A 24,201-nucleotide genomic window follows, 5' to 3' on the forward strand; every position below is an offset into this window, starting at 1 on the left:
TGCATGGGAAAATAGAAATCGTTTTTGTCGACAACCACTGCAGCAAATTTGAAGATGTTTCGTTTCATTAAAAAAAAAAGAGTTGAAATGTCGTTACTGTTGGGAGCGAATTTATTATTTATGTCGCCAATTTCTTAATAAAAATTTCCGAAAACCACAAATTCTCAGAAAGCGGAGCTAGAAAGCGAAGCTATGGCGTTTACAACTCTAACTCCAGAACGAAAAACAACATCTCAGTGCTGTAAATTGCACCTAGTAATACATATAAAGTGCATACAATGAATAGATTATACGTGGCTCTCAAGTGCGCTACTAATATATGAATAAAGCTTCTGCAGTACCCTTGTAAACAGTGTGTCCAGTTCACGTAAGATGTAAATTTTTATACCAAACTTGTTCACTTTGCATGACCTAATGGATGCTATTTACAGAACTGCGATATCTATTTTTGGCGCAGAACTAGCAATTTGTACACGTGGTGCTTCTAGTTCTATCAAGCTTAATAAGTTTTGAAAGTTTCTTAAAAAATATTCATGCCTTAAATCGTAATTTCGCTTCCAACAGTCACAAGAACTTAATTTTCTCTCTCAGATGCAACAAATTTCCCTTAAGCTGGTCCAGGGGCAGCTTAATGTTCCACTTAGGAAATCATTTCTGCGTTTTACGTGTATTTTAATAGGCGGCATCAGAGTTGGGCGCGATCAAAAGTCTCCTCTTACATAAGCTAGTAGTGTTCTTTATTACTGCCTCAATGTTGTGCTACTATCACGACTTCTAATAAAGTAAACGTTTAACACTATCCATGCAAATGCCAAGAGCCAATACGGGAATTGCGTCAGATAGCCTGTAGGCACGCATCGGCGGGCACACTCTATGGTCACATTACAGTGAATGATGGTTGCGTGTGTTGGGCCACCTCCAAGCTTCCTTCTTTCTTTTTCTTTTTTTGCACAGACCAAGAAAGGCCTCAAGTGAGGACATGTCCTGACGACATCGACCTCAACACGACAGAAAATGAGGTTAAAGTCACATGGGAAGAGCCGGTCTTCGCTGACAACTCCGGCAATCTGACTATCAAAAAACCGGTACCGTTCTTGCTTCACAGCACCTCCTAAACATATTTCTTAGTAACATTTCTAGAGCTATCACTGCTAACGCAATTAGTAAGGTGCAGTACGAATGATGAGTATTAGATGAATTGGTATATTGGTCCGTATATATCTTTAAAACGTTCGCTTGACGTTATTCGTTGCGTTTTGAAAACCTTGACAAATTTCCAAGGAATCATATTTTTCCAATTATATGAAGGCCATGGGCGCCTGCGGCGGAGCTCATTCTATACAAATTGTTGCATTCAAAACACAATATTATTTTCAAATGATGAACATGAGGGTCATGAAGCTATTTGAAGCAGGAGAGATGAAGTTTGGAGATACACAAGTATGAGTCATCAATCCCACTCTTGCTCACGCACCATATTTAAATTACGGGGTGTTACGTGCCAAAACTACGATCAGTATATCAGGCTAGCCGTAGTGGTGGATCCCTTCATAATATTGACCCCCGGGATCTCTCTAAAAGAGCCTGCGCCTAAATCAATGTACGCCGGTGTTTTCGCATTTCGTCCCCATCGAAATGCGGCAGGCGTGGCGGAGATTCGATCCCGCAACTTCTTGCTTAGCCGTCCAACGAGACCCCCACTAAACAACCAGGACGAATCGCCCCACACATACAAGAGCAGCAGGTCGGTGACCAGAGTCAAAACCCGATCACGTTTCTGGATCTGTACGAATCCCTTGCTTACAATGCAAACGTGGGCTAGACAAAAGGTCCCTAGGTAGATTTGAGCTTCAGATGCAAATTTCGGGATTACACGAAACTGCAAGGGCGTCAGATTGTGCTTTAATTACATTACTTTGGTTTTGAATGAATAAAAATTGAAGATTGAGTCTTGTTGTCAGGTGCTTCTCCGTGGCGACGACGTGTGCGTTGTTCAAGTTTATCTTCTGGATCCGTCGTTTATGAAGCCGGCGAGAGCACCATTTTGTTCTTTTTCAAATGTCATTTTGTTTTGACTGAGGTCCGTGACTTGCTTGTTTTCTCAAAGTCTTACCTGACCGGGCAGTATTCCGTCGAATCCTCGGCAAAACCATCATACATTTAGTGTCGGCAGGTACAAGCGCCAAAATTGCCAGTAATTGTTGTAACAAAATTGTGATTTTAAAGGGCCCCTCACCAAGCCACACAGCAAATTTTGGTTACAAGGCGGAGAAGAAGAAGTATTTTAATGACTGGAAAATGTAGAGAGGTCGGCCGGATAATGGAGCATCTGGCCTGCTACTCTACGTAAGGGAAGGGGAAGAGGGGAAGAAAAAGAGTCACAATGGGGGATGATAATGGGAAGAACGAGGTGAAGGACACATTACACACTGGTATGACAGGCGTGAGTCCAGGCCGGTGTCACCTAGGAAACGTGAAAGAGCACGCATTGTCTCTGTCGTGTGCCAGCTCTGTGGCCATGCGCCTAGCAACAGCGACCTGCGGACACTCATCAATTCTACGGAAGGCGGAAGTTGTTACGTGTCCTCTAGGGAGCGTACTGCCGAAAAATGTTTTTTTCAAGTTCGCTCATTAATAGCCGAGATAGAAATGTTTGAGTGCCGTGAACCTATAATTTCAGCAAGCGGGCTCCAATGCCAAGCAAGACGCTCTCTCCACTCGCCCAGGCTAGCTAGCCTCCGCATGCGAAACTTCTTCCCTGCGTTCTCCAATACCGGATCGCGAGGATCGCGGGACGCATACGTCACAGACCCAGCCTACATTTTTTTTCTCCTTGCTTCTTTTTTTCGGCGCTACGCACTTCCGCTGACGGCGTCGCGTGCGCGATGTTGTCTCGTTCGCGCAGTGCATGATTTTGCGCGTTGTGCACAAGGACACGTGACTAGCGGTATAATTCAGTGCTACGCGAATACTGAGGCAGAACAAGCGGATCGCAGAGCATGCTCACGCGGTGGAACACGGTATAAAATGGCATAGTTTCGGTACCTGCACACGTGACCGCACGACCGTGGGAACAAGCAGACGAAGCGGAACTACATCTCTTGGTTCGTTGCGAAGTAAAAAAAGAAACGCGCAGACATTACATATGTGTCTTTTATTATTTCTCTAAACTTCAATTCGTCTATTCAAGCAACAGAGCGCACAGATAAGAGACGTTGTCTTGAATATTTTTCGAAGTCACGTGTCACCACGAGCGACGTCACACTGCGGACGCCAGCACTTAGGCGCAGGCACACGAGTACGTCATCCTACGGCTCGGTGCGCGGCGGCCGCGAGGAGAAGGAAAAACGGCGTTCGGTTTGAAATTTCCGATCTTTCCGCTGCGCGTAGCAATGATACTTTGCAGGCGCGATGGTTATCGCGCAATCTATGCTCAGCGCTTGTCAGCTCAATATGGCCAGACCTGGTGAGGGGCCCTTTAAAGCACGCTTAAAAGAAATGATAGAACAATGAAATCACGTGGAGCATTGTTCCGGAATGTCCAATCTTTTCGTGTTTTGCTAAAAAAACTTCATTCACTATAGAAATAAAAGTGAGGGCCAGAATAAATCCTCGTTATTTTTTATAATGCTTGCCAATTGCCATACCGATGACATCGCTGTCATCTCACGGCTTTCACATCGTTTGACTAATTTGGGCCATCTGGTCAATAGTTGTGAGTGATAACTATGCACATCACACGGGCCGCACAGCTTTGCTGTTTCTCTTTTCTTTTTCAAGCATCGGTGGCAGAATGATGCTTTTTCTGTGTAATCATCATCATCATCATCATCAGCCTGATTACGCCCACTGCAGGGCAAAGGCCTCTCCCATACTTCTCCAACTACCCCGGTCATGTACTAATTGTGGCCATGTTGACCCTCCAAACTTCCTAATCTCATCTGCCCACCTAACTTTCTGTCGCCCCCTGCTACGCTTCCCTTCCCTCGGAATCCAGTCCGTAACCCTTAATGACCATCGGTTATCTTCCCTCCTCATTACATGTCCTGCCCATGCCCATTTCTTTTTCTTGATTTCAACTAAGATGTCATTAACGCGCGTTTGTTCCCTCACCCAATCTGCTCTTTTCTTATCCCTTAACGTTACACCTATCATTTTTCTTTCCATAGCTCGTTGCGTCGTCCTCAATTTAAGTAGAACCCTTTTCGTAAGCCTCCAGGTTTCTGCCCCGTACGTGAGTACTGGTAAGACACAGCTGTTATACACTTTTCTCTTGAGGGATAATGGCAACCTGCTGTTCATGATCTGCGAATGCCTGCCAAACGCACCCCAGCCCATTCTTATTCTTCTGATTATTTCACTCTCATGATCTGGATCAGCAGTCACTACCTGTCCTAAGTAGATGTATTCTCTTACCACTTCCAGTACCTCGCTACCTATCGTAAACTGCTGTTCCCTTTCGAGACTGTTAAACATTACTTTAGTTTTCTGCAGATTCATTTTTAGTCCCACCCTTCTGCTCTGCCTCTCCAGATCAGTGAGCATGCATTGCAGTTGGTCCCCTGAGTTACTAAGCAAGGCAATATCATCAGCGAAGCGCAAGTTACTAAGGTATTCTCCATTTACTCTTATCCCCAATTCTTCCCAATCCAGGTCTCTGAATACCTCCTGTAAACACGCTGTGAATAGCATTGGAGAGATCGTATCTCCCTGCCTGACGCCTTTCTTTATTGGGATTTTGTTGCTTTCTTTATGGAGTAGTACAGTGGCTGTGGAGCCGCTATAGATATCTTTCAGTATTTTTACATACATGAGTGCAGCGGTGGCGTAGAGGTAGAACACCCGCCTCGCGTGCAAGAGGTCCGTGGTTCGAATCCCGGTGCCGCGCAATTTTCTGTGTAATAAATGTATAAAAATTATCTTTCCAGAAGCGAAAATCTGGCTCCGTGTTCGAGATGGGAACTCACAGAATCACTTATACAGCGGAGGACGGCAGCGGAAATCGCGCGACCTGCGTCTTCCATGTGAACGTGTGGCGTGAGTAAGATTGTACGCCGAATGCTCAATTCTAGAGAAGTGTTATCAAAAAACTCTACTCAATTTTACGCTAATGTTGAGCCCATAGGCGGTATGCTCTGCTACCCGGCACTTCGTTCGAGATTCCGCGGGCATCAATGTCACGTTCAGGTCTACGCGGCGCATCTATTTATTTATTGCTCACGTTCTGTTCCTTTGTCTAATTCTGAAACTGTGCTACACCTCCTAATACTTCCTTGTTACCTTATTTACTTATACGCAAGGTATGTCCTCCCAGTTATAAGCGCCGAATTGAATCACTGTGGCACCCCACTGCCGAAGGTGTGTCCTCAAGCACATTCAAAGTGTTTCGCAGGAATGGTGGAAATAGTTATCCTATTCTCGGCGTACATCCTTCAGCAGACTGTCGTACGTTTTCTTCAGTGTCGTCCAAGGCCGCCTTAGTACTGAGGTCCAAGACGGCCTCAGCAGTTTTCGAGCTAGCAAACTGATGTCCTTACCGCAAACTTCAAGCCAGAATTACGCAGTAACTAGGCTCAAATTCGACAGGAGCAAGATTGCCAATGGCCCCTGTCGGTGCAAGGTGGCCAGCACGATACCTTGCCTTGGGACCTACGAGAGACACCGGCGAAACGGGCTGCATTGTGTTGCTGTCCACTATTTCTCAAACGCCTAAATAGCGAGCATCACATGTGATCACACGGCATCACCGGATAGGGTTGCGATATGAAGCGATGTCTTCTTTATTATATATGGCTCGTTCACATCACCGTGTAATGGGAAATATTAGGAGATTTAATTTCTGTGGTCTCCACGTTCTTTGTTGAGTGCGTCCCCTGCTCATACGCCTGTTTGCACAATTGAAAGTTTGAGATCGTGTACAGGCAAGTAGACGTCTTGTGTCATCGTTGTAGTGTACAGACTCCTGCCCTGGTTGTTTTTAACTCGCGTTTTATTCTACAAAAAAAGGTCACAACGCGATGTTAACTGGCGGTCCGTGGAAAATATACATACAAGCCTTCCCCAGAAAGATGTCTAAGATGAAATACATAAATATGTTGTATTTGACATCCTTGTTTCTTTTTATTATTTCCGGATTAGTGCACCTTACATTGCATGTTTCAATAAATTTTGGAATGTAAAGACTTTTCCATATTGAGTATATTATCACCTGCACATGGTCTTTCTTTTTCACTGTAACCATGTTTCAATGGACTGTCACTGTTGGGAATTTGTTGTTGGGCGCAACGCGTCTTGACTTGATGCCGAAATTCGTTAATGTCATGGATTTTGTTGCGAAACTGTCTTGCCTAACGAGATTGCGCGCACGAAGTGAATGCTGTTGTACATTCGCGAGTGTAAGCGAGAAGGAGCGATTATCCTACGATGTATCGTGATACAGGTATAAATTGCTGACAAACTCGGCACGAGAGATCACGTTTCGACGACCGATGCCTGTGTACACTCAACGTTATCGTCGTGCCTTGAGTGTTAATTGTTTCTTTTTTTTTCTCTGCACGAAGTCGCTCGTTAGAGAGTTTAGGGCATGAATTTTGTAGCGATGCCTTTTCCGATTCTATGCTTTTTCAGGCTTTCCGCGCTGGGCCAGTGGTCAGAGCGACGGTCGGCCCACATTATCGACGGGATCAGGCGGCCGTGTGTGGTGGATGACAACAATAGCATAGAATAAGGCATAAGGCATCGCTACAAAATAGCGGCCCAGATTCGCGACTCGTAGGGCTTTAGAACTGTCCGGTTTTCTACCGTCACCACAACGGGACAAAAATATAGTTTTTTTTCTCGTCGAGAAATCGAACCTTGTTTTTCACCACACCCGTGTTTAGTCTTGGTGTCCCGATTTTGCCGCAGGCAGCAAGTGCCCGTTCCTCGCCGCACCGCTTAATGGCGCGCTAGCGTGCGACGAGCAGTACTACGCTATGTTCTGCCAGCCTTTGTGCAACGATCGCTTCGAGTTCCTCAGCGAGCCGGCTGACACGTACTTCTGCGACAGCAGCCTGCAGTGGAAGACCATGCCCCCGAACATGGCTGTGCCGTGGCCCGACTGTGCTGGTGAGTACGCCACCTGGCGCGACTCGGTGCAGTTGAAATGGAGGGGAAAAATCACGTCGCGAAACGGCATGCGCACCTTGTCACCGCTCTCTTCCGGGTCTCTTCGAACGTGCGTGCTTTCACGGAAGCTCTGTTGCAAATTCGCACGACTTGTTTAGAAGTTAGTCGCGATGATTTACTACTATTGTTTTATGTAGTAGGCTTGTGCCTCGGGAATCAAGGAAAGAGACAGCTGACCCGAATGAACGCCAGAGTAGAACTGCGATCCTTGGCTTCACGTGGCATGGCCGGGCGCCGTCCTTATTTTTTTGCGGTGTGGCCGCGCTGTCCTGGCTCCAGGTGCCGCCCAATGGAGGGCGCTACAAAACGATAACACACATACTATGCACAGAGAGGGAAATGGGATAGATGCAGGGTGGAAACCGCCATCGACAAGGGCACAAAGGCTGCCTGCTCTTCAGGAAGGAGGGGATAGAGGAGCAAGTTGGAGATAAGCACATGTATACACACAAAAATGCGTTGCCTTGCCATCTTTAATACTGGCGAGAGCAAGAAAATTTGTAAAACTGTGGATATATAACATTTCAGGCAGCAGCGAAATCAAGCAGCAATAAAAAAGAACAACATTGAGTAAATCTTTATTATCTTAAGCTTTAAGCCTTAAGCTTTAAGGCTTAAGCTTAAGCTTAAGCCTTAAGCTTTATTGCAAAGTTTGCCTGTAATCGTGAACTTCTTTATCGTTTTGGGGCCAACGTGTGTAACCATGATATAGGTCATAAATATTAAAAGAAAGTAAACTACGGTGCAGAGAAAATATTTCAGTGGGTGCACGTTTTGTGTAACGGCCGCCTTAAACCACAAACTAAATGAAAAGGGACGTTAGTATTTAACATCCTGTGTACAAGAACATATATTTTCGAGTTCCACAAGTTCGTTAGGCACTTACCTAAAGCTCTGATTTGTTTGTGAGCATTTCTGGCAAAATAGCCTCCGCATATAGATGAGTAAATGGTGTACAAACGCGAGATTTCAGGAAGCGTAGAATTACCAAGGTCTTTTTTACTGAATTTTACTGCACCATTGTTCATACATAGCGTGTGCCACGTGATTTTAACCAAACTTTAAATATATGCAACAGCCATGTAGTTGAACAGAACCAAGGTAATGCCATTTCCCGTCACATGGAGATACTCAGATTATTTTTTTCATTCCGTCTAATATAAATAATTAGTGTCAAAGAATAATTCAACTTCAGTTATATTACAATTAGATGAAAGACGACAATGACAAAATCGTAGAGCAACTTAAAGAACTCCTGATACAGCTTTCTGTTGCTGGATCCGGACTTCATAAAAGTGTTTTTCCGAGGGTTACAAAAGCCCAAAAATACACGCAATATGTGCCTTGATCAGCCAGTCGCGTCGCACTTTTGCGCGTATTCGCATGCTTCTCTCATGCTTCGAAAAACACTCTTATGTAGTACGTATTGAGCTGCAAAAAGCTGCATCGGGAATTTGTCTTGTGCGAGTTCTGCGAGTTCCGCATTGACACTTTTGTTCTAATTAACCAATTTGACACGTGGACTCACCATTAATTAAGACTACTTATGTAACTAGGTGGAAGTCAAGAGAACTAAACTGAGTGTCTATCTCCAAACGACGAGAAATTAAATTACCTTGGTTCTGTCCAGCTACGCGGCATTTGCATATTTTTCAAATTTGGCTCATGGGACACCGAGCAAAGGCCTTTGCACATCCTCTGTAGAAAATAAAAATATAATGAAGCCTAACCTCTTTCAATGGCACCTTCCCTCTTTCCAATCGCGCTCAGGGAGAGCGGTGTTATGATACTCTGCTAGGCCAAAAAATCTTTCAAGAGGGACCATCCCCGATAATCGCCAAACTAAACATGGTACAAACACGCCGTTAGGTACATTTTCGATAAATATATAGACGCCATGGAACACCATTAATGTTTACAGAACAACATGGCATTCCCGCGTTCCAAAACCGCAGGAAAAGCCGTCACTTTACGTTTTCATATCAAAATAACTCCTTTCTGGTTATGCCTGCAGAAATTTGCACTTTTAAAGCCCATAATACTAGAAAACTTAGAAACAAGCATATGTGCACGTTGACCCCCCTATTTGTGCGAGATACAGCATTGAAAGGCAGCTTTAATTATTTTAGGAATTGCTAGCGACTGAAAATTCCTCCAATTAAATAAGTCTGAATTCGATAAATGTGTAAACAACTCGTCAGTTTATTCCATTAATTCTTTAGTGCACACTGATAATTTTTGTACTTACTCCTCAAATTGTACGCGCTGTTCCCTATGTTGAGCTGTTCCTTTTTCTTATCTTGTTGTCCCTCCAGCTATGGCGAAAGTCGGGCCTGCACTATTTCTAAATAAGTACACACGTAAAATATTCGGCTATCGCTATAAGAAGTAATAAACAGGCTTTACCAACAGAAGGGGAACTCTAGAAATTTGCCCCAGTAATCGCGAAAACGTTCACATGATAAAACTTTTCATATGAACAGATGTCCTTGCGTTGCACTGCTAAGCTCGAGGTCGGGGGGGAAAATGGCGACCGCGGCGGCCGCATTTCGATGGGGGCGAAATGCAAAAAACATCCGTATGCCTGATCTTGATTTGTAGCGCGAAGTGACACAGACAGCGACTAGAAGCAGGAAGTCTGCTTCTAGTCTTTGTCTTTGTCACTTCGCGCTACAATTCAAGATCATGTTATCGTACCAACTCGCCCAACTTTCTATCCTGTTGCGCGTGTGTCGTTCGTCGAGTGCGCGTTAAAGAACCCCAAGTGGTCTAATTTAACCCGGAGTCCGCCACTACGGCGTGCCACATAATCAGATTGAGACCTTGGCTCGTAAAACAGCAGAATTTAATTTTTAATTTTGATGTCTACCAGCAATTTTAACATACATGTTGTTCTTGGCGTACAGTATAAGAGCAGGAAGCAAGTTAACAGAACAAAAAGAAAACACACAAAGGAGCGCCCTATGCTAATTGTGGAATTGCCAGAACCAGATACAATTTCAAGAACCGTATCTGCACGTGCTCGCATTGCAGATAATGTCTCATGTAGAAACGCAGTATCAAGAAAGCTGCCTTTTGAAAAAGCACACTCGGGAAGAAAGCGTAAAAGCCATTGTGATAAAACAGAGGCCGGTCCTTATACACAACGCTTCAATTAATGCGTTCATCGTTTTGATCTCTGCCCTTACGTATACAATCCTAACTTGCTCAACACCACGCACGCATATATGCATGCTTCGCAGTGCACAGGAAGATGCGCGCACCGTCAGATTTATCGACGCTGTTCGCTTGCTCCCTCCGCTGGTCCTTAATTCCGCGTACGAGATCGTAGATGTCAGATGGCATGTTCAAGACATAGAGCAGAGATTTAAGATCGAGGGAATTCCGCGAACCCGGCGACGACCGCTGCTGTGGCGTTGTTTCTCGTGGCGCGGTGGTGACGAGGTTTCTTTTGCTTCTTCCTGTCGTGATGGTGCGGTGAACAGACGACACTGCGACGAATGAGTGAGTGAGTGAGTGAGTGAATAAACTTTATTGTAGGTCCGGCGAGGACGCGAACTCGTCGCGCACCCGGCTAGTCCCACGTCGGGACCGGCAGGTCTAGCCCACCGGCCCGGTCGCGGGCACGCCGGACGGCCAGGTTTTGCTTTTCTAGAGCGGGGCTACGCAAAAGCGAGTCCCACTCCTCCTTGATGAACTTGGGGTATGTCGACCCGCACTCCCAGAGCATGTGAGGTAGAGTGGAGGTCTGGCCGCAGGACGGGCAGGCGTCGTCGCGACACACGTCGGGGTAAGCCTCGTGGAGAGCGGACAGACACGGATATGTGCTGGTCTGTAGGAGCCTAAGCGAAACGGCTTGCGCCCTATTCAACTTGGGGTGAGGGGGTGGAAAGACCCTTATGGACATGTAGAAGTATTTAATAATCTCGTTGTGAGTAGCGGGAGCGTCCCTGTGACCGTAGAGAGGAGGGGAGTCACTGCTCCTTATAGAGGAAGCGCGGTCGGTGAGGTCACGCGCAGCCTCGTGGGCAGACTCAAGACGCGCGTGGGCATGTCAGGCCGCGTTATCAGCGAGGTGATTACCTACGATGCCACAATGTTCCGGCAGCCACTGAAAGATGATATCATGTCCTCGTTCAGAAGCGCAATGGCAAGTTTCGTTGATTTTAGACACCAGCTATTCATAACTGTCACGTCGTAAACCTCGCAAGCTCTGGAGGGCTGCTTTCGAATCACAAAATATTGCCCCTTTGTTACATGGTTGTTTTTCAATGTATTCGACAGCAGCGCGAAGAGCGACCAGTTCGGAACCTGTAGATGTCGTTACGTGTGAAGTCTTAAACTTGATGACGAGCTCGTGAGTTCGGGATCAGATACCGAGAGCAGCGTCCAGTCAGAGTGAATCCCTAAAGGTCCGCAGTAGTATGCAACTTCTTCAATTTTACAGCGAAGCTGTTAAGGACTAGTTCGTCAGGGTTGTGTCCTTGTGCACACACAAAATCCCGAAGAAAGTGCAATACCGGGCCGACCCCCGGTGGAGGTGAAGCAGGCGTTAAGCACTTGCCAAACGGGGGCCGATCCAGAAGATTGTGCAATATCGGGCCGACCCACGGCGGAGGTGAAGCAGGCGTTAAGCACTCCTCATACGTGGACCGATCCGGAAGATCCTTACGATCCCTACGAAAAGCAACCGTTGAAAGGCGCACTCTTCCAACTGATTTGCTTCCAAAAGCACACATATTACATACTCAGGTGTACAGCAAATGCGGAACATGCACAGCCGTATCCCAGAAAATTATATTCTTTACTGTGTATTACAAAGGATGGTTTACATCGGTTTTGGCTTGTCTTTTGCTGTACCACAATGTTGGTAATTATGCAGTGATGTCATGTACCACGCAAGAGTGACGGACTGTAACTGACGATGTGTGTGCTGTGCTATGTGATCTCTCTGTCTCTCCTCCCTATCTTTCATCCCCCTCATACCCGCTCCGATGTATAGGGTAGGAAACCAGTTCAGCTAAACTGGTTATCCTCCCTGCCTTTCCTTCTATACTTTTTGCTCCCTTCCTTTGTAATTATGCGTGCACCCACTGACCCAGCAACCTGTTTTGTTGAACTATAATGCATAAATTTTTGCCGCTTTAAGTGTATTATTAATTGCAAGTTGCAGAACTGTGATACTGCTTTTCTTTATTATTGTTCAATTGCAAAGATGCAAACTTGACACTTCATTTTTTCGTTGTTGTTTCTATAAATTCTGCTATGCTCTACAACGGTACCGAAACCGCTGCTGTTCGCGACGCGTCCATAACGGTGGATGTTAGCAGCGTACAGGAAGCCTCGAGCTCGCTGCTTTCCAACGCCACCCCGGTTGCGGGGGCCGCCGGGACCTTCTACGTCGGCGTCGCCGCCGCTACGAGGCGGTCCTCAAAAGTTCGGAGCTCGGAGATCAGCTCTGGGCCGTCCCGCTAGCCGAAGATCCCGCCCGAGACCAAGGACTTCGAGCAGCCACCTGAGATCACCAACACAAAAACTGCCGCACCATTCTTTACATTGAAGTTTATTCTCTTCTTTTAGTAACTATATGTTGCCTTCTCTGAAATGCAGCTGGAAGCCTTACAAAAATCGATACAGCGGTTGCTGAAAAGAAGATTTCTCCGTTCCCATTTTCCCATTTACTACTTATATCCGAGCTCCGTAGCTAAACTTTCCTCTGAAATCATGGAAACCCGCCTATATTCCCTGATATAGAAAATAGGAGATCCCCTTTCGCATTGAAGTCAATAGAGCTGTTTACCGAAAAGAAGGCTTGGTGCCACAACTGCATAAAATGGTTTATTTCATGAATAATGAAAAGTGAATCAAATAAGTTATCTTCCTCTCGTCTTCTTTTTATTCCAAGATGGGTAAAATCTCCCGTGAAGTGATTGGCCGTTTTTTTAATTATCATTTTCCAGCATCTTTTGCCTTCTACACTGATTTGTCCACTATCAACTATGCAGCAAAATTACCCTTAAAACCAGTCCGAATAATCCGATTTTTTTTATTGCTTTGCCCCAGCGAAATCGTCACCGGTGCAGGCAAAGAAAATGTACCGCGCCCACTACTACTACAAAGGAGACTGCCGGGAAGCCAGCGTACAGAAGAGGATCAGGAAGGCCTTCACCAGAAACTTTGAGATCGTGAAGAAAAACGTTTCGTTTTGCGCCTCCGAGAAAGCGTGCAATATTACCACCGTGGCCGTAACGTGCGGTAACCTGACGGAGCCGCACGCGTACGAAGCAGCGGATGGCCGAGGTGGCCACCGGTGCACGAGGTTGGCGAGAAGTGCAGTCCGGGAAGCCGTTGGTAACACCTCAATCGCAGCGGTTGACGCCGAATTCGTGCTCGAAGTTGGCGTGAGTGTAACTTGCTTTGTTGTTAGTTTCCCCGCTCTGCCACGCGGGCACAGAAATGCTTGGTGGACGAGGAATAGTTTAATTTAGAGTTCAAGTAGCTTTCATCCTGCGACTTTTTTTAACGTCCGCGTTGCTAACGCTGTGGGTGTTGCTTTGAAGTTCTTTCATCGTAGGGTGCAGTGTCGAGTATCACCTCTCCCAGTCAACCAACTGTTCACTCATTGCGTAAACATTATCGGGATCCCACGCTCTTGGGAATCGGTTTCGGCTAGACCTTTCGTTCTCTGCGCGTGCGTGTGTTTGCTAGGAACGCTATTCTGGTTCGCAGAATATTTGCAAGCAAACCGAGCGGTGAAGTAGCGCACCTTTCTGCCGAGAACAGCCTACTACAATTCTGTCAATTCAGTGTCAACAGACTGGTAGTACAATTTTAAACTGACGTCTTTACCCCTACACCCAGTTCAGTTGTTGTGGCTATCGTATTGACAAATAGCCCAGCACTGAAGTGGGAGAAGCGGCAAGGATAGGATTTGAATAAACTTTATTTGTCCAACAGTTACTGCTGTTGGTGCCCGGGGCTAGGCAGCCAGGGGTCCGTCGCCCTAGGAAAATCTTCCGAGATCCTCGGAAATGGACCTGGCCCGCTGGACGGCCCACTCCTGGCCTTCGGGTGCCTCGCTGAGGAGGGCGGCTTGCCATTTCTCAGCGAGGCGCCCCGCTTCAGAGCGTGCTGCTGTTCCCTTCCCGCTTCCTCTTGGTCCTTCTGCCTCATGGCGTTGGCATTCCCAAAGCACATGGGCCATATTGGCCCGTTCGTGCTCGCACCACGGGCAGCTTACGACGGGTGCAGCGCGGGGCCATAGGTGGTGCAGGTGGTAGGGGTTGCTGAAAGTGCTCGCCTGCAACCGTCTCAGGTCGACCACCTGGGACCTGTCCAGCCACCCGTGGGGTTGTGGATATTTCTGTCGTTCCTGTAGTCACCAAGCACCTCTAGGTATGTGGCCGGAAACTCCTCGGCATCGCGGTCGGCGTTCCCGTGGTCTCCAGGTACGTCCGCCGCGATTTGAGTTGTGTTGGCAACGACAGCGGCGGCGCCGGACGGAGTGGCCGCCGCCGTCGCCGTCACTCCTCTGCTGGGGTCCCGCACAACAACGGCAGCGGCTGCCCTCTGGGTGACCGCGTCGCGGCGGGTAAGCTGCCTCGCGACGAGGTAGGCGCGCTCGTTGTGGTTGGGGGGGTGTCGGTGTGTCTTCGGCCGTTAGCATTGTTGTCGCGGCTGCTGCTGTTGTTTTTAGTGCCAAGCTCCCCGACGTGCGCGAGGAACCACTTGAGGTCCTTGTTTGTAATCGTACCGCACCCGAAGTCTTCCGTCCTGGCGTTGAGCATGCCCGCTACATCCGCGGACACCGAGCCTTTGCTGTAGTTCCGAATCGCTGATTTGGAGTTGCTAATGATCAGGCTATCCTCCGCACCTCCGTGGAGTACCGCGAGGGCTATGGCCATCACCTCCGCTGCACCGGCCGACGGCAGCCTCGCTGATGCAGTGACTCGGATATTTCCCTTCGTATCTACGCCTGCCATGGAAGAGGCGGGCGCCGCAGCCGTCGGCCGGCCGTATCGATCTTGCCGCTGTTGCTGCCGCCATTTTTGTCGTAGTAGTAGTAGTGATGGTGCTGTTGGTAACTACGGTTATTCTCGCACATTTCGTTGTAGCGGCGGTGATGGTCGTCGTCCCACGTCACCATCCCGGTCACCGGCTGGCCGCGGGTACTTAGCTGCATCGACGAAGAGGACGCCGTCTCGTCTTCTGTGGTCCTCGAGGATGGCTACCACCCTGCGTTTCCGTCTTTGCACGTCATGCACCGGGTGCATGTTCTTCGGCATGTCTTCCGTCTGTATGACGTCCCTGACTTCCGCAAGAAATGTTTCCTTCAGCCCCAGCGCTTCGTGATATCGAATCCTGAGCAGGTACGGCCCGCTGCAGTCGGTCTTGCATTTCGCCGATGCTCGTGTCCTCCGTGGTCCACACCGTCAAGTCATCAACGTAGATCGTCAGTTTAAAATTGTGCTACCACTCTTTTGACAGAGAATTGACAGAGTTGTAGTGTATAGATAGATAGATAGATAGATAGATAGATAGATAGATAGATAGATAGATAGATAGATAGATAGATAGATAGATAGATAGATAGATAGATAGATAGATAAATAGATAGATAGATAGATAGATAGATAGATAGATAGATAGATAGATAGATAGATAGATAGATAGATAGATAGATAGATAGATAGATAGATAGATAGATAGATAGATAGATAGATAGATATACATACGTGGATTGTAATTCGACAAATAGAACGCGAAGAAGTGATGCAGTCTAATCTGTAGGCAGCGTGGATGTGAGCAGTTTGGACCCGGAAGGAGGGCGGCCAACGCCTGCAAAGGAGAGGAGGAGGAAAGCTTCACTCCTGATCATGAATCAAGCAGTAGTTTAGGAATAGGTAGATCATGCAGTTCGAATGATTTTGATATCGTTATAGATAATCCAGCGTGTGCTCAGCATGCCACGCAACCAAACTCTTTCCCAGTAATCGATCGATCGATTAAAGCGCGTGGTCCACGAAGAGAGCACTGCGAAATTCTCTTGTACGGGCGCACGATGTCATGTCAAACGTTTTAACGGATAAATAAAGAACTTACTATGTTTCAAGCTTTGCTACGTAAATTAGAAAAGTGACCATCTTACCAGTCAAGGACTCGGGCAGAGATATCAAAAGCGTTGGGCGGGAATCTCAGTTCGAATGCTTCGTGCACTGAGGAAACATTTTTTTTTCACAAAGTCAAAGAAAGGACAGCGCTCCAAGACGGGACACAATGGAAGAACCGCATGCACACACTGCGCGGTGTGTGTGTGTGTGTGTGGTTCTTCTTTTGTGTCACGTCTTGAAGCGCGGTAGTTTCTGTGACAATAACTCAACTAGCCTCTCAGCCAATCCATATTTCAAAGCTGTTATAATTTCCCGATGAGAGATAAATGGTCAAAATAAGTTGGTTTCGATCACGCCCAATTCTTGTTCCTCAAAGTTTTCAATATTCCTGACATTTTTTTTTTACCTTTACTCAGCGAACTTTCTCTAGATAGCGATTCAGCCTTGTCCAGACACGATCAACGTTTTTTTTCTATTTTACATAAAAGAACCAATTATAAAATTTATCTGCTGTAACTTGAATTCAGCATACAGAACACGTAAGCAACTGCATCTAAAATTTTGATTTTTATTGATATTAAGAAATTTTCTCATTTTTTCATATTTTGCCCTCTATTTAATACGGCAATTCTCTCGCTTTGACGCTCTTCTTGGGCAATAGTATGCGGACGAATATATAGCTTAAATCACTTTGCTTTTCAGCATAGCCACCTTTTTCTATATTTATTTCGCATGCACATCATTAATAATCACGTCACTCTAGGACAGCGTATTTGAAGACCAGGTCTTTGGCGACTTCACATGGGTTTCGCATACGTTGAATCTTGGTATCTGTCTGGCTTCTTGGTCTAAAAAAAATGGCCCATTGGCGCCTGCGTCGTAGCCAGTCACAACAGAAATTGAAACGTAGGTATGAACTAGACAAGAAGCGAGAATTAGTGGCAAAGTTGGTAAAAGTAGCGTTACAGGCGTAATAACTCCCAATATAGTTACATTGCATCATAGGCTACACTATCTGTGGCATTGGCCTACATGGCCTTTTGGTCAAACAGAAAGGCGTGTCAACCAAAGTCGACGCGAAAGCAAAGGTCGATGCACATGCGCGCGTAAAAAAAAAAAATAAAAGACATCGAATGAAAAAACTCGTCATGGAGAAAGTCGATAAAGAGCCTAGATAGAAATGTAGGGTCTCACAATGGAACTAAAACATATTGCAAACAATGGAAATCTGAGGTTCAATTATGCAACATTACATCATCACCCTTGTAGGCCAAATTTCAGTACATATAGATACGTGTGTTATGTACGTCCACCTGGTCTTCTATTTCGTCCGCAATAGTTCACACGCCTTTTTTTTAACGGCTTGTAGAAAAGCAATGCAGATGCTTTTGGAAACGAAACGCAAGGACTCTCCGCAGCAGTGGACACAATTCTGGACGCCATCGGTGAAATCGATCCATCTGTACTGAACGAAGTGAGCAGCGAGGAACACCTGACTATGGAAATGCGCCTGAAAGATTACTACGCTCGAGACTTCGCCATTGTCTGTGCGGACGGAGAAGCACTGAACGGCGATGGAGACTGCGGTGAGTTCACTGACACTAAATAACCAGTGAATGCCCTCCTCGAATGGCCGCCTATTTCTGCCTCTGGCAAATGCTTCATTGTTGTTTGGCAATAATTGTGAGTTCCGTAGAAAACGTCGCGCGGGGAATATATCTTACCTGTATATCACCAGAAACCATCTTGAATACCTTGGTTCTGTCAATATTGTTATTATTTCGTGTATTATTTCAGCTATTTCTTGTTCTTAGAGTGTGTGGTGTGGGAGCGTGTTAGTCTGAGCGGCCTTGAGTTGCTAGCATTACGTCGCTAGCACGTAATTCTCTTGATTTTGTGTTTATTATTTATTACCAATTCATCGCCTACGAGTTTCGAAGCTTCTTCATCAGATAAAATTCAGTCTAATCACTCCCAGTGCATAGGTTCCATAAATGAGAGTAATAACTAGCGTCGGTCATCATCACTGTCATCATCGCTCCCTTCCTTCGCAGTCAAGTGTCCGAAAGGATCCTTTCACGACCGCACAGCGGCCTTCTGTTCTCCCTGTCCCATGGGAACTTACCAGGACCAAGACGGTGCCGTGTCCTGCAAACCATGTCCCGAAGGCGCTGTCACCTTCGCTTCCAAGAGTACGAGTGTTGATGACTGCCAAGGTGGGTTCATTGCTGCTTCAAACGGGCCCTTCTTCAAAGAGTCGCAGTGGGTCAGAAGATACACCAGGACGAACGGCACCAATTTCAGAGCGGCGGTAGAGTGTGTCACAAACAGAGACAAAGGATTCTGTCGTAAATGTTTCGACTTGTGATGGTTCGCGATATACTCAATAGAATAGGCCTTGGGTATTTAGGAGAGAAATTGCTGGCGCTGCACGATGCAGTCGCTTTCGTCGCGACGACTGGAAAACGTCAACACAAAATTATGTGACGCGGACAGCAACTCGGCCTATTATGCCCCAATATTTGTCCTGCATACTATTTTAGCTGTCTGTTTCAACTCGTACACTTTCAAACGATGTTTTCATTCGTTTCTTTTTACTGCGCACATCTGCCTGGAACTTCGTCTCGGAAGTGTAGACAAATACACGACATTTTTTTGCAACACAAACAATAATGTTCTATCGTTAGGCCAATTGAATGGCGTATAGATGTCTGCGCTTCCTGTTTGTGTGCGTTCGTGAAGCTTTCCCTGAGGCGTATATATTTATTTAAATGAAACTTCCAGGCACTCCTAGTGCAGAAAATACAAGGGTGGAGAAATTATTGTCCTTACGCTCGTTCATCTGTCTGCATAATCTCTTCGTAGCGTGCCAGTCCCTAGCACCCATCTACGTTGTGGCTCTGACCCGAAACCAGGGCAGAGCGACAATATAGGTTGTGAAGATCCGCTGTAAAAGCTCGAACAGGACGCTTCGGACATTTCACTGAGCCTTCAAGTGTTGGCCCTCAAGCTCACGTGACAGAGCTTGCAAGGACCGTACCAGCCCATATTCAACGGATAGATTTTTTTCACTCAGAAAGATCACCTGAAAGGAAGGAAGTAGACACACGAAGGCTATAAGGCGCCTTCTTTTTCTTTTTTTGGCCTGGAAAATGATTTTTGGTCTAGGAGGTAGATTGGTGTTCTGAAAGGAGGCTATCACGTACAATTTATGGCGGGAAATTGTAGTGTGCTTTTCTGTCCGTTAAATCATCGTGCTGATTCTCATGGTGCATACCTGTGTGGCCTTTATATGTATTCAAAATTTGTAGCGTCTTGCAAACTTTATTGTAGAGCTGCACAAACTTCCTTCTAAAATGCTTCAGTGATGTTTTGCGCAGCAGAGGACGTGATAGCTTAGCGTGCGTGCTTGTGTTAAAGAGCAACTAATGCAAAAAAGTTGAGGCCTCTCGGAAAGGGGGCCGCACAGTACTCAGCCTGATATTGCATATCTGGCAGGTGCTATGTCATTCTATTTTCGGGCAGACCGGTGCTCGAGCTCGCTGCGCATCTGCGGGCATCTGTCTCAATCCATGTTTTATGTCGTGTGTAGTAGTGCCAGCGGGGCAGAATGACTGCAGAGACAAACCACTAGTCTCTTGGAGACCCGTACTCAAAACTGTAGCTGCCGGAGACAGCTTGTAACATGCAAAGGGCCCAACGCTATGCTGCCAAGAAAAATGTTTGGTTCTATACTGCGCCAACATAACACGCGAAGCGTTACAAAAGCACACATCGCACCATGTTTGATCGGTTGCGTGATTTAGCAACGAATCGGCAAGTTTCTGCATCATCCTGCAAATGCTTGGTACGCGGTCGAAAATACTCCACCGGGCTTGACTGGTTCTGTGCCCCAGAAAAACGGCACACACAGCTAGCAAGGTTTCAGCTTATATAAACAAAATAAAGTAACTACAGCAGTATATATATCGGCAAACCTTTCTGCCTTTTCTCATTCAATGTTTCAATCACTTTCCGCAATAGATTGCTCATGCTACTCTTATGCCACCTGCAGTGCCATGTGCTCCGGGCACATTCTCCAGAAACGGGCTTGGAACATGTCGTGCCTGCCCTCCGGGAACGTACCAGGACAAACACCAGCAGGTGCAGTGCAAAACCTGTCCCGAAGGATCCTCGAGCGAGGCCTATGGCAGTGATCGGATCACCGACTGCAAAAGTCAGTTTCAGAATTCTTCACGTCTTCCCAGTTTCACCTGTTAGCACTGTGCAGCTACACTAGGAACTTTTAGAAACTTTAACTATGTACGGAAAAAATCTATCACAGTGTCTCAGCAAAGTTCTATCGCAGTCTGAAGTACTGTGTACTTCATACTGTATCTAGATACTGTCTCTCCATAATACATACTGTCTTGGATTCGCCATAGAGCACCAAGAGGAATTAACGAAGCTCATAAGGCTTTCTCTAACTCGCTGCACTGATTTTAATCTTGCAAGACTATTGTGTTTCCACTTACGTGCACGCTACGTTGCTTTTACATAAAAAAAAAGATGTCTGCAAAATACAACAAACGCCCAAAATAACCTTACGTTTACTGGACATTTTATTTGAGCACACGAAGGGACTTTTATGCACCGGAGTTGTTCGCGGTCACTAATTGTAGTAATGGTGATGCTGTTCGTAAACCAACCATTGAGTTTTGCGTGCTACCTTCGACGCCCTATTTTTCGAAACGCGCGCAGGTATTTTTGGACACAAGCACGTGCCACGGAATTTGACTGCGAACAGCTTTTATCAGCTAAAAACCAGTTGCTCATGTTCATTTGTTTGCCACAGTGTTTCAAGAAGCACTGCATGGCGCAACAAAAATCACAATATGCAAGCAAACGTACTTAGGGTCAATACGTTCCCAATCATTATGTTCCAAGTGCTACATCATGGTTCCTTCCTAAAATTTTGAAATATTTGCATTGTGAGATCTTCATTACTCCCCTAAAATGTCCAAAAGGGTCAATATACCTAATGGTAAAGCGAAGCTTGCTTTCTGTATACGCTGTGTAAGTAGATGTCTGCGCATGGTAGGCAGCAAAGAATCCCGCGCTATTGCTGCGAATAATTACTCTGACTGAGTTATAGGATTGAAACGGTACTCGGCAAATTAAGCACCTGAAGACTTCGCCATGTATGCAGTGAATGGCCGTTCTACTCCTGTATGCCGCAGATTTTCAGAAGCGGGATCTTATGCACGCGTACCTCTTGGTTTGGTCTACAACGCGCCCGACTACTGTTCAACGTTTTTGGTGAGACACTCGAGTCAAGTCACTGCAGCCTTTTAGAACGTAACTCTTTGCCGCCCGTTCCTGCTTTGAGCATCGGCGTGCCTGGCGTCGGCGTCTTCGGCGTAACCAAGCGAACGAGTGGAACGAAGGATGAAAGCGAACGCGGAGCGCAGCGAGGGATGAAAAGCGAAGAGAGCGCGAGGAGGAAAGCGGAGGAGGAGGTTACAGTGAAAGCATAGGGCGGAAAGTGGAGGAGGAGGGTATGCAGAAAGCGTGGGAAGAAAAGCGTAGCGGTGCTCTGTGGCGAGGATGGCTACAAGATGGCGCCAGAGTATCCGGCGTCGCCTGTTCACCGATGGCACGCGGCGAGCGCGTCCAACGATACTACATATAAAAACAAAGCGCTGCATTCGCGGAGGTCTGTTTGCTGCGGCTGACGTGAGTCGCGCCCAAGCGTCACCCACGCACTGCCTCTCTCGATCTCCCGCTTAGCGAGGCAGTTGCGCCACACTTCGCTCCCTTTGCAACGTGCCGCGGGAAACAGTTTGTCCGCCCCAGTCAATGTATCGCGATGTGAAAACACGCAGAGAGCTGCGCTCAGATTTCGCATTAGGCAGTAATCGTAGGTGATATTTTTTTTTTGCAGAGTACTGTGAGCCGGGAACGTACTCGGAGAGTGGCCTAGAACCCTGCGCTCCATGCAAGAGGGGATTTTACCAGGAGATGAGTGGTCGGAAATCATGCGTCGAGTGCCCGGTTCCGAAAACAAACCTCCACGAAGGATCGCAATCCAGCTATGACTGCGTCGGTAAGGAAAAGAAAACTCATTCTTTAACGTTGAGGAAACAACGAAGCTTCTTAGAACTTCGCAATATTTGTTGATGGAAGGTTGCGTCAACAGTTTAGAAGAGCGCGCTCAATCTCGAGAACGCGCGCCTTTGCAGTTGGTGCAGAGATTCTACATCCTAGCCATATATCGAGAAATCACGAAGTTCCTTGACGGCAAGTAGGAGGAGGAGTTCGCAAGAACAAGCGCCGGGGCTTCGAGATAGCTATGTTAGTAAGCCACCGTGGTGACTCAGTAACTGTGCAGTCCTCGTGCAAGCCATGAAGTGGCAGTTTCCTTTCCTGGTAGCAGTGGCGGTATTCAGACTGGGGTTAAACACCGAAAACAAAAGTAGGGGGATGGTGTGCAGCCGATTGGGATTGCGTTAAAGTGCGGCATTGGGTAACGTTACTAAAACCTACGACACATCTAAAAGGTCCGGTGTGCTCCAAAATGTTATAAAGTCCCCGAGTTAACCAGTCAATTGGCAATCTTGTGAGTCAAGTTGCGCAACTAAATAAAAAACTCTTCGAACAAATGAAGTTATTTTTTTCAATCTGGCATTTATTCTTGGAGACAACCATCAGGTTCTTGGAGCCATTGCTGCTTCGTCAAACACCTGCATTTCTGGGTTCGGCAGAGGTCCCAGAGAGATAGCTTTCCGGCTCCTTAGAACGTCTTTCGATATTTTGCGTGCGATCTTACGGCTCAGATAACATCTGCTAAAACAGCGATAACCACAAGTAAATAAGTTAGTGCTGTGAATGCAGATATCTGTCGGCGCCTAAATTTACTTGTGTCTCAAACACTAAACTCAAAGGGCGTTACAAGTGTACTTTACGACAGGTCTTCCAGCAATTAAAACTGATGCCATTTTCTCTGACATAAGTGGCAAACTGCCCTGCGGACTTCGAAGCAACCTCTTCGACTGGGCTGCATTGTCCACTGTTCGAGGAGTAAATCCTTACCTGTTTTCTGTAGTAGTGTTCAGCTTGGCTGACTACTATACAGCAAATACAAACATGCCAAGAAAACGAAATTTGCTATTTATTGCTGCCTATGCAAACAATTCATCGCAATAGATTCATTACTTTTAACAAGATTCTTTTAATTCTGCAATGTAGATTGAGATACCCCGCGGCAAAAGACAAATCAAACTGGGGAGCCTGTGTGTGTGCGCGCGCGTGCGCGTGTGTGTTGATGCATGAAGTATTACTTGTAACCAATTTTTTACATCTGCAAAGCTTTCACCGATTACCGAATTTTCATCCCTTGCAGATTTATTTGTCGTATTATAGGGCTTCTCGCACTTGAAGAATATGCATTTTTTCTTCTATTTCTTCTTTATTTTTCAGAAATTAACCACTGCGCTTCTAACCCATGCTTGAATGGAACATGCGTCACTCGCCAGCACGACTTCATCTGTAAGCAGGATTGAGAGAATGTAATGAATGTAATGAATGTAATGAATTGAGAGAATGTATTGTAATAAGAGAAATGTAACAAGTTATAAATAAGGAGCGGTTTAGGTCACAAGACGACGCGCGTTTCGTAATAAAAGCGCGCCAAGGTGGCTACCGTATGTAGCCAAGGTGTATTTCTTCACCGACAAAAATGGCAGTCCTCGTTTTGACGGTGATTTACGAGTGCTATTCGTAGATTGAAGGAATTCGGGCTGTTGTGGAATGACGCCACATGCCATCATTTTAGCTCTATCTCTTAAATACCGTATCATCTACTGGGCGCACCGCCAACGCGTCTGCTGTGTTGTGTAGTGCTTGGTTCGTGGCCGGCACTAATCGAGTACGCTCAAAGCGGGCA

The 24,201-nt window shown here is 46.4% G+C and overlaps 1 protein-coding gene across 1 annotated transcript in view; it reads left to right on the forward strand.

Annotated features, from left to right (window-relative positions):
• Positions 1-24,161, forward strand: part of LOC126533856 (sushi, von Willebrand factor type A, EGF and pentraxin domain-containing protein 1-like) — a 59,753-nt gene extending 35,592 nt beyond the window's left edge. Inside the window, exons 11-19 of the mRNA XM_050181051.3 lie at positions 955-1,085; positions 4,929-5,037; positions 6,907-7,107; positions 13,231-13,568; positions 17,647-17,863; positions 18,332-18,493; positions 20,332-20,493; positions 22,201-22,362; positions 23,736-24,161. Of these exons, the coding sequence (XP_050037008.1) occupies positions 955-1,085; positions 4,929-5,037; positions 6,907-7,107; positions 13,231-13,568; positions 17,647-17,863; positions 18,332-18,493; positions 20,332-20,493; positions 22,201-22,362; positions 23,736-23,818 (1,565 nt within the window). The 3' untranslated portion in view covers positions 23,819-24,161. The remainder of the gene's footprint in view (positions 1-954; positions 1,086-4,928; positions 5,038-6,906; positions 7,108-13,230; positions 13,569-17,646; positions 17,864-18,331; positions 18,494-20,331; positions 20,494-22,200; positions 22,363-23,735) is intronic.
• Positions 24,162-24,201: the final 40 nt, after the last annotated feature.

The sequence above is a fragment of the Dermacentor andersoni genome, chromosome 7, assembly GCF_023375885.2.
Source record: "Dermacentor andersoni chromosome 7, qqDerAnde1_hic_scaffold, whole genome shotgun sequence".
Lineage (NCBI taxonomy): Eukaryota > Metazoa > Arthropoda > Arachnida > Ixodida > Ixodidae > Dermacentor > Dermacentor andersoni.